The 11385-nt window shown below is 36.8% G+C and overlaps 2 protein-coding genes across 2 annotated transcripts; one reads left to right on the top strand and one right to left on the bottom strand.

Annotated features, from left to right (window-relative positions):
- Positions 1820–5797, bottom strand: LOC109225621 (cysteine proteinase 3-like). Its single transcript, XM_019390357.1, has 8 exons — positions 5451–5797; positions 5186–5307; positions 4668–4783; positions 3988–4061; positions 3525–3789; positions 3140–3271; positions 2413–2548; positions 1820–2129 (listed from the first exon to the last, which is right to left on the bottom strand). The coding sequence occupies exons 1-8, from the start codon at positions 5642–5644 to the stop codon at positions 2092–2094; spliced, it is 1077 nt and encodes a 358-aa protein (XP_019245902.1). The 5' UTR covers positions 5645–5797; the 3' UTR covers positions 1820–2091.
- Positions 8770–9486, top strand: LOC109226111. Its single transcript, XM_019390914.1, has 2 exons — positions 8770–9033; positions 9193–9486. Exons 1-2 carry the CDS (start codon positions 8770–8772, stop codon positions 9484–9486), a joined length of 558 nt encoding a protein of 185 aa, XP_019246459.1.

The following is an 11385-nucleotide window of genomic DNA, read 5'->3' as shown; positions in this document are numbered from 1 at the left end:
ATAATACCACTTTAGTTTATCGGATGTATACTACTAATAAATATAGTATACAATACATTATATATTGATTAGTTCGCATTGAATTATTTTAGTATTATAGTTTACGTGCTATAGATTTATTATGATGTATTTTGTTCCTTCTTTAGGTAATTTTTATTTAAAGATTATTTCTCCTACTACTAGAGAAGGAGAATTTGTCCAAGAATGGATTGTTTGTTGAGAATGTAGCGGAGAAGAAGAATACAAATAAAAAGGCAATGAAGAATTTTTCGTCAGTTTCCTTATTTATAGGAATTGTGATGGAGTATTTTTAGGGAACAATTGATTTTATTAAATAAGCTATCTTAAGAGATATTTCCTTTATCCTTTTACTGTGTTTAAGTTGTAGAATATTATATTAATTACTTTATAGTCGTAGATTATGAAATATTTTATGATTCTACATATATTTATGTAAACTTCCTCTTTATTTAGCAAGAAAATCCTTTCATAGGGTTCACATAACATTTTCTATCCCTGATATACTTAAAAGCTTGGTGGGCTCCATGTCACCAATTAGACAAACTTGAAGTCCAATACAAAGAGCGCCACGGAGTAATTCTCAATGATGATTATCGCTGGCAAGTTTGTAGGTGTAGTGCCATTGACATGAAACATGTCCTGCGGTCACTTTATTCCTCGATTTATTCGGGTTTTTTGTTATATTAATATAATTCAAATCTTATTTTGATAGAATTATAGATCAAATTTTAATAAGTCAATACATACTCCCTCCAATCCACAATAAGTGAGTATTTACCTTGGGCACACCCATTTAGGAAATACTAAGAGCCCATTTGGACATAAAAGAAAATTCCCTTTTTATGGAAGTTCTTTTACTTTTTTTTCGAAATCAGCGTTTGTTCATAAAATTTCAATTTTCACTTGAAGATGCATTTTGGAATTTTTCGAAAATTTGAAAAACTCAAAAAAGCTGTTTTTCAAAATTCACACAGATCACTCAAAAAAATTTAAAAACAACCCAAAATTATATTCATGTCCAGACACAACTCTAATTTTCAAATACCATTTTCACTTGAAATTTTTTTCACTTTTTTTTGGAATTTTACAATTCTTATGTCCAAACGCCCACTAAATTCTAGATAAAAATAGTTAGTGTGACTAAATTACTCTTAATTAAATGTTGCAACACAGTTAATGTGAGTAAAAGACTTTTTAGGAATACGTACATAAGGATAATTTTGGAAAAACAAATTGAATATTTTCTTGGTTATACAAATGGACACTTATTTTGGACCAAAACAAAAAGACAAATTGGTCACTTATTGTGGACCGGAAGGAGTATTTAATAAGAATTAAAAAGATTGACAAACATTTAATCTAGTTTTAATAATTAAATACAAAAATCAATATGAGACCTAAATAATGATATGTTCTGTTTAATTTTAAAATTGCTAATAAATTTATTTCAAATTCGAAAAAGGATATAAAGTTTAGCAGATCTATATATGAATATAAAATAACAAAGAGATTGAGGCATTTCAATAACAACTGATAAAAAAATAATGATACATGTTATATTCAAGCATTATTTAAATTTAAAGTAAATATAAATGAATGAACTTTATAACTCTATTAAACACTAACATCCCATGAGAAGATCACAAACATTTCTAGACATTTCTTAGAGAAAACCCTACACAAAGTTTTGATAGTATATATAAAAATTATATATTTATATGTCAATTGGTTTGACTTTTCGGTTTGATGGGGAATCATTACACATAGTATGGCCTTACTCCCAGTAATGATTTTCCAGTTCGATTTAAACATCCTAGAGGCAAGGATGAGAAATATTTTATTAGTAATATAAAGGAATAAAAATTATTCAGCCAAGCAAATCAGTTCATCAATAACATCTTTGACAGTCCAATATCCTTAACTCATTATTTACAGTTACAGAGAACTTTCCTGCACAAGAATCAACGTAAACTCTGTATATGGAATCCTTCATCAGCCTTTTAACATAAATCTAACACTGGGCATGGATACTTGTCGCAAGCCAACTTGAACAAGATCTGATATGGGAATTCAAGCAACAATAGGGTATGATGCGCAAGTTGCAATACCTACAAACATATCATTAGGATCAGTTATTTACCTCATCAAAATCATGACTACATTGACTAGAAAGCTTTTATTATTATTTGTGTCGATCTAAGATGAACTCAACTTGAACTCGTATAGATAGCATTATAGTTCAGATTTTGTGGCCTCTTTTCCTATAGTCCAAGTTGAAAGCTATTCTCCATTAATTTATCCCAATAGAATAACCTTTCTCAATCAGAAAGCAGTGTGCATCCAGTATGCAGGAAGGGGGAAAGGAGACTTGATGATATGGGAGAAACTTACCACACATGTTCTTTCCCATCTCCATTTTGAAGTATCCATTGTCACCCCATTCAGCTCCCCATGAGTTCTTGATCAGCCAATACGGAGTACCATTTTCAACACCATATCCCACAGCAAGAACAGCATGGTTCACATCCTGCCAATGCAATAGAAAATGTTTATGTAGTATTATGCCATTGTCTCACATATTTGGTGAAGGTCGGACCAAATACTTTGTTGATGTCATTGATATTTAACAAAAGAAGAAAAAGAACATGTGCCTCTACACTACAGCAAAATCAATCATGTCTCAGTGCCAGATTAGTTGGGTTGGGTCGGGGTATGAATCTTCTGTGTACACTGCGCTCATCATACCATTTTATTCCAATACTACATAATCTGTATCTTAAGGTTGATTAGGAGTTTCTAAAAGTAGAGACTATTTCAATCTTTCCTATCATCCAGCATCTTTTTTTGGTTGACAAAGCATGGTATCTTTCCTATCAGTATTATGACACTCGAATAGTTAGAATCAATAAACACACACACACACACACACACATTATGCATAACTTTCAGATAATTGCAGGCACCCTTCTCGACGAGTAATCAAGCACTGAGTTATAACTAACTACTCGGTACAATTCTTTCCCCTACGGTGAGTTACATGGAAAATGTGCTTCTTCATTGACAAAGAATAGCAGATTAAAAGGGCAGTATCTCAAATTCATCGGAACTATAAACTCACTTGGGGAGTGTTGCCACATACGGTGCTGCTGTAAATTCCACCCTTGTACTGTTTGAAACCTTTTACCACCTGATAAGCTACACTAACCGGTCTAATAAATGCAACCGCGTATTTTAGTTCATCTTCAGCATCCTGTAATAATAAATGTTTGATTGTAAGGAATCAACCAATGCCCATTGACCTTTTCAGGTCAAATAATGCATAATAAAAGATCCACTCAACTGAAAATCATCAAAATTGGAAACACTAGAATTATGAAAGGTTCCCGTCGGAAGCTACAATAATCTTCCTTTAGTATGTTAAATATAAGAAATGATAAGCACTGATGTAAGCAGTTAAAAGTTGATCCAAGACATTGCTGTTCCAGAGTAAAGAGGTATCCTACCTTGGTGATATTAACAGAACCAACAACTTTAACAGCAACATTTTCTGACGAGAATTTGCATACACCAGCCTTTCCAGCATAAGGATAGTCTTCTTCAGTGTCAAGACCACCACTGTATTTAATGTACTCAAAAGCCTGTGATGGAAGCCCTCCATGGCATCCAAAGTTATTAAAACCTCCAGCACAGTCCAAGAGCTGCTGTTCAGACAAAGAGATGTTCTTCCCAAATGCCTGGGCATATGCTGCCTCCAGAGCACCAGTAGTGCTGCCAAAACATCATGTGCCGACTCCGTCATTTCTCAACTTCAGAAACCCGAATACAATGGAAAGGATATAGAGTTTACATGTTGTTAAGAATCAGAAGTTTAGGCTTAAATCATAGTTGATTAACGATTGATAGGTAGAATGCCATTCCAAACTGAAAATTTAGGAACCTAGTGACATGATCCTAACTACTCCTTACCTGAATGTCCAGCAAGACCCGCACTTGCCCTGCTTCTTCACTGGGCTTACTATCCCTGCTTCCCTCCAGTCTTTCTGAAATGACACATTCTGAGATCAAAATTAGGAAAAGAGCTACTTTTGGTAACCAACAATACCTTTACTGCACATGCTCTTCTAGGCAGCGGCTGAATTAAAGGCAGCTGTTCCTGAACCTACTACTACTTTTAGCTTGGAAAAGAAATAAAAGGAAATATATACATAGACAACACACACAAACGTTTTTCTAAACACACATTTATACCAATTTTTTATTTCATTGTCAGATACAGTGGATGCAGCAGTACTCTGCACCTCTTGACTTAAAATCCTACATCCAGCTTTGCTCCTAGATGCAATAGCTATCTATGTTGTCATCTCAAGAAATTCCATCATCATGAAAGTAATAAAATTTAAAACATTAGAAAGTGATCAAAATCCAATTAAAGAAGAATCACAGCGATATTAGGCTGCAAAATAGACAAGATTAAGCATTTACGAATTTTCCTTTTAGGAGAACATACAGGATAGAAGCACTGAAAGCTAGATTTGCAATTACATGATTTCCTGTTGGAATGAATGGATGTCAATGGTAATGATTTCTGAGAAAGTATCATAAACAACTACAGAAAAAAGATATAATGGTGTTCTGATTGCAAATACCGTCTCTGGTAGGTTGACATTAGTGAGCTGAAGATCGCTCTTTGTGGTAGCGGAACAGTTTTGGGGAGCTCCTAGCCTTTCTCTCTTAAACTCGTCCCATGTTAGGTCGGTAAACTCTGCCAAGAAGCATAGTTATTGTCAAGAGCAAAATAAAGCAAGCAAAATATGCAGTGCCTTCTTATTTCTTTATTTTGTTTGTTATTCTCCTTTTCCATGACCTTCATTTTCATATTTTTAATTTTCCTTTCTTCACTCACGTACAAGAAATCTGTTAGGAGTTCTAATTAGAAGTAACAAAAACATTAATCTACTACACTTTGAACCTCAAATCAAGTTGAAAACAACTATACAAGTCAACTTTATGAAGTCCACTCTATTCAGATCATTTCATGAACTATAAGCAAGAAGAAAAACCAAAACAAAAAAGGGCAAATTGTCCATAAAGGCATATATTGTCCAGCCTGTAGCTATGCTTTCAAGAAAACAGGAAACCATATAATATACACAAAGGCAATTACCATTGACACCAAGTTTGTAGGAAAGTAGTTGCTTGTTGTGAGATCTAATCATCTTCAGATTGTCCAAGTATATCTCGAACCTTTGCTTGATCTCCTCAACTGACTCGTATCTCTTCCCATACCTTTTAAATTTAACAGATATCCCAAAATTAAACAAATTCATAAAAAAGAAAAAAAGAAAAAAAAAGAAACAAGAAGGCATAAGTCAAAAAGAAAACTTTAGCTTATTCATTCAATAAGAGGAAATTAGATGAATCCAACTGACCTGCGAACAAAGCGAACGAAGGAGAGAGCACGGCGCGTTTGGCCGATGACTTGGAGAATTCCATTCTCCAGCTCCTGCAAACCGTCGGATACTACAACTTGCCTGATCGGATTATCATCGTCAAACGTCAACGCTCCGCCTCGTGCGGCGGCGATTAAGATCGCGATGAGTAATATAATCGAGGCCCGAGTCATCGTATTGTTGTTCTTCCTCGGGGAACGTGGGAATTGAGTATTACTAGTAGGAGTTTAGGACAAGGAAATGTACATTATGTAATGCTGCTGTCTGACAGTCTTGAGTAAAGATGCTTTCTTGATAATTTCATTAAATATTCATGTGTCGTTTTTCCTTTTTCCTTGTCAAAATTAAAAAATGAACATGGGTGTCATGGTGATTTTTGTAGGACATTTTATAGTTGGTTGCAATATTGAAGGTTTGGTATAGGAAATACTCTCTCTTTTAAATTGTTTATTTCTGTTACTATATGAAGAGTTGAATTATTTTCTTGAACTACGGAGTTTGATGATGTTAAAGTGGTTGTTAAGTCATGTTGAACAAAAGTCATGATTTATAGTACTACTTGCTACATGTTGATGTTAAGAAAAGATAAATTGAGGTTGAAATTGAAAATAACTATATTTGAATGTTAAAGTGGTTTTCGAATAAAAAATTTTCTCTTTCTTCTCGAAGTTTTCTCTCGAGGCACGTTAACGTGACTTTGCTAATGTACGCAACTGGAAACCATGGGAGGAAGAGGACGACCTAAACGGAACTCAGCGAAAATTTCGTCCACTGATCCGAGATCCACAAATGCAAGGAAAGCAGTAATGAAACTTTTTGTCTCACCCAAAAGGGTAAGAATTGAGGAGCCAACTGTAAACACCACTCCGAGGAGCATGACAAGTGAACAGAGCAGTATAGTCTCAGGTCAAGCAATCGACAATGGCAAGCAGAAAGTAGTGATAGCAACACCTAATAGTAGTAGTGGAACAGGCAGTAGATCTGGGAGCGGAATGGCAGAGATGAACTCAAAAACACCAATGCAACAGTGCCATACAAATCTGACAAGGCTAAAAATCCCAAAAACACTAACCAAATGGTGAAGGCAAGTGGAATTCAATCATGGGTAAATGTTATAGCAGGGAATAAGCTGGCATCGAGAGGTATGAATCCTCAATATATTGCACCAATGATACAAGATGAGCAGAAAATTGTGCAATTAGACCTAAAGGATGTTGAGCAGGAAAATGAAAAATGGAGCACATCAATTGTTCTGTATGTCATTGGGAATTCACCATCCATAGGAGCAATGGAACGATTCCTTATTTCAGTGGGTAAGTACTCCATGAAACCTCAGATCTTCTATCACAATGAAGACTATTTTGTAATTCGATTTGCAAATTTGGAGGAAAGAAACTATTGTAATGAAAGCATGGACACCAGACCTCAATTTGCATGAAGAACTACTTAGAACCATTCCACTGTGGGTGAAGTTTCCAAATCTTCCCCTGCATTGTTGGAGTATGAAGGCATTAGGCAAAATTGGAAGTCCCTTGGGTAATCCAGTATATGCCAATGACTGTACAACGAGTATAGTAAGAATATCTTATGCTAGAATGCTGATTGAGATGGACATTACTAACCTAGAAGGGTGATGCTGCAGGACCCAATAGGAAAAACAATTGAGCAAGAGATAACCTATGACTAGGAATCTACATACTGCACCAAATGTTTATAGATAGGGCATAATTGCAATGAGAACATAATGCAACAGCCATAAAGGCAGGCATACAAAGGGAGAGGGAATAAAGTCAAGCAAATCTAGCAAAAGATTGAGAGGGCTGGACCTAAGGAGAATGATCAGGAGAAGGAGCAAACAAAGAGGGTGAAAACAACAAAACCCCTAGAGGACAGTACAATGCAGCTTAATGCAGCTACTAAACAACCTGCAGAAGAAGGGTGGACAACAGTAAGTGAGAAATCAGCAACAAGGATGGCAAAATCAAAGCAAGCTGAAGGCAAGGCTCTTGGTGACAGTAATAGGTTCCAATCCTTAGAAAGGTGACAAGAGCACATAACCAATGACCTAGGACCAAGCAATGTGCAGATGGGGCCTTATAGGGGACATGAGCTATATCATGATACACATTTCATACCAGAATGAGTGTAATTAGATGGAATGTTAGAGGATTAAATAAAGCATACAAGCAAAATGAGACAAAAGGAGTTAATAAAGCAGAATAAAAAGGCCGTGATTGCACTAGTAGAACACAAAATAAAGGAGCAGAAAGCTAGTAGTACTATCAGCAGTATTGCCTCAAGATGGCAATGGATATCAAACTTCAGCAACAACAATAAGAGCAGAATATAGATTCTTTGGGACCCAAGAAATTTTGATTTTGAACTAATTGACATGGATTGCCAGTACATACACGGACAAGTCAGAACTCATTCAAGATTGGTATCATCTGATTTTATTGCAGCATATGGCTTGCATACTATTAAAGATAGGTTGAGTATATGGAAAAAACTGAGGCAAATAAACAGTATACAACATGGACCATGGATAGCAATGAGAGATTTTAATTCAGTACTTAATAGTCAAGACAGACAGCATGGTATTGTAATACAAGACATGGAAACAAAGGATTTCGGGGAATTCATGAATGTCACTGGCATGAATGAATTACCTAATGTGGATAGAGACTATACATAGATAAATAGTCATACTCATAGCAAGATAGACAGGGGAATAGTTAACACAAACTAGATGCTGACAATGCCTAATGTATATACATATCCTAGAACCATCTTTCTCTGATCACTCACCCATTAAGCTGATGATCACAAATGCAGAGGAAGAAAGCTAGTTTGTTCAGGTTTTTTAACTACCTAGCTGATCACCTCCAATTCCTTCCAGAAGTCGAACAAACATGGAGTACAAATGGAGATACTGGAAACCTACAAGGAGTGTGGAACAAACTCAAGAGATTTAAGCAAATTATTAAGGGCCTCAACACACAAAAATACAAAGGTATTGATGGTAGAATCAAAGAAATCAGAAGGGAACTACGGGAAGTGCAGGAGAAAATGGGTTGTAGAAAGATGAATACAGAATTTGTTGAGCAAGAAAAGGAACTGAAAAGTAATCTTGAGAAGTGGATACAAATTGAAGAAAGCATCTATAGGCAAAGGTCAAGGGTGCAACGGCTGAAGCTGAGAGATTCTAAATTCTGCATATTTCTTTGCACATATGAAGAACATGAACACTTTAAATGGAATCCATGCTCACACTACTGATCTAGGGGTTCAGGTACACATGGAGGAGGAAATAGAGGCTGAAGTACTTGGCTACTATAAACAGTTTCTAGGGTCAAATGCTCCTACAATCCCAGCAATAGATCCGAATGTCATGCAAAGAGGGACACTGCTCAAAAGAGAACAAAAACTTCAATTGATACTACCTATCACAAGGCAAGAGGTATGGAAAGCTCTGCAAGATATAGATGACTTGAAGGCCCTAGGATATGATGGAATCAATGCAGTATTCTTCAAGAAATCATGGAATATCATAGGGGAGAAGGTAACACAAGCTATACTGGATTTCTTTTAATCATCACAGATGTTCAAACCAGTTAACTGTACATCAATAATTCTTATACCCAAAGTCAAAAACCCAGCTACCATAAAGGAGTATAGACATATTTCCTGCTGCACTACAATATACAAAATCATTTCAAAGGTTCTGACTAGTCGACTACAAGGAGTCATGGATGATTTAATAGATAAGACTCAATCTGCTTTTGTTCCTGGAAGAGTTATTATTAATAATACCATACTAAGTCATGAGCTAGTAAAAGGGTATGGAAGGAAAGGGGTGTCACCAAATTGCATGATGAAACTGGACATGCAGAAGGCATATGATTCACTTGAGTGGCCTTTTCTTGAACAAGTATTGTATGCCTTAGCATTTCCAGAGAAATTTGTGAAATGGATAATGACGTGTGTACAAGTGTTACCTACACCATCTTCTTAAATGGTTCACCAACTCAACCATTTGAGGCCAGGAATGGGCTTAGACAAAGGGATCCCCTATCCATGGAGGGATCAACACTGACCTAGGAGGATGACTCCTGACCTGGATTCTCCATGGAGGGATCAGGTTCATTATTTGGGGCCCCAGTAGCATCATCTTGTGCCGGCTGTTCAAATGGCACAATTGCTCCCTCTTCTTTTGTTACTTCCCCCCTGTGGCTCAGACCCTCCTGCACATTTTTCTATAATGACCCCTTCCGACACAATGGACAACGTATTCTCTATTTCCTCCTTTTCTTGTGGTTCCATGGCGATTTCAACAGACGAAGGAGTGATGCCTTCAGAGTCATCAATTTTCTAGGAGATCTCAGTCTCTTCATGACTAGTCACCCATTATTTACTCAAGTGCTCAGCCATGGATAGAGTATAAGGTTCCTGAACGAGGTTCCCTTGTTCACCCTGTTGACTCTGTTTGACTGGTGAGACTGGAGGAGGACGGACATCTTTAGACTTTCTTAGAGGAGGAGTAGACTCGGAGAGGGTAGGAAAGGGAGTGGAGTGTGGAGGAGACTCTTCTTTAGGGTTTGGAGAGAGGTTCACCACTGAACTTCTCACTGGTGAGGACGCAATCACAGTGTTATCAAGCATACTAATGGTTGCTTGATTTTCAGACATGATGAGATTATTCTCGAGGAACTGTGGATTTGAGAAGAGAGAAGACAAATATGGAATTTAGAGTTCGGAAGAGAAAGGGTTGTGATGTTGATTTAATTATGATGAGGGACCCGTTCTGAAATGGCGGCACACTTTTGCTTGGGAGATGTATCGTTTAGTAAAAGGAGTGACGTTTGGGCTGTGACATATTGGATGAAGATACACGATTTTAAAGAGACTGTCATGCTGATGATGATGTGGCATTATTTTTTGTTCATTTTAAATTGTGTATGAAAGAACAAAGAAACTGCTAACTTGCCTTACAGAACTAAGTTCCTTGATAGGTCTGGTAAGTGAGTTTTATCCCCTTATTTATCATGCACTACAACATCTACTTCTGTAGTCATCATGCGTGTCTAACTGTAACGGTATAGAGGTGAGTTATACTTAGCCAGAAAACACTTTAGCTAGCTTTTACCTGACTATGACTTTCATAACCAATAATGAGGAACCAGGTTCTCGGTTGTGTTTCATCATCCCAGTGCAAGGTGATCTTTCTTAGAATGCTTTCTTCCCAGGGCTTTTGGTGAAGATGTCTGCAACTTGATCTTCAGCAATCACTGTATTTGGCCCTCTTGAGTTGGACTTAGGTTCTTCCAATTTGTTGCTTGGTCCATAGCACTTTGTTGCTTGGTCCATAGTACTTGACCACAGTAGGATGTTGATTATACATATTCTGCTTCAGTTGTTGAGAGTGCCCTTGAATTATGATTCCTTGAGCCTTATGAGACAAGATAGGAACTCAGAGACTGTCCCACTTCAGGCAAGCTTATCCTATCCATTTACTTGGAGGACAATAGAGAACCAAGTTCTGTGTTCTACTAGGATACCTCAAGATACTTACACCATCCTTCAGATGAGAATACCTTGGATATGACTGAGACCTTGCACAAAACTCAACTCTGACCACAATGTCTAGTCTACTTGCAGTGAGATACATGAGTGATTCAGTGATGTCTCTATGCAAAAGCCTCTTTCCAATAGCTTGTTTTTCAGCTTCTGTTGTTGTAGATGCGGGACCTGGTTCCTAGCTGGAATCAATGAGCGTTCTGTACCTTGATCAGTATTTCTGTTCTCTTTTGGGATGAGTATGTCAGGAGGATTCCTCTATCTCTTCTACCATCAGATTTTCAAGGCTGACCCTTCCCATTGTTGAGAACATGACAGTTATACCCATATATCCTCA

Source organism: Nicotiana attenuata, chromosome 5 (genome assembly GCF_001879085.1).
Source record: "Nicotiana attenuata strain UT chromosome 5, NIATTr2, whole genome shotgun sequence".
Lineage (NCBI taxonomy): Eukaryota > Viridiplantae > Streptophyta > Magnoliopsida > Solanales > Solanaceae > Nicotiana > Nicotiana attenuata.
Note: the sequence above shows the minus strand (reverse complement) of the source record. Positions and strands in the feature narration are given on the sequence as shown.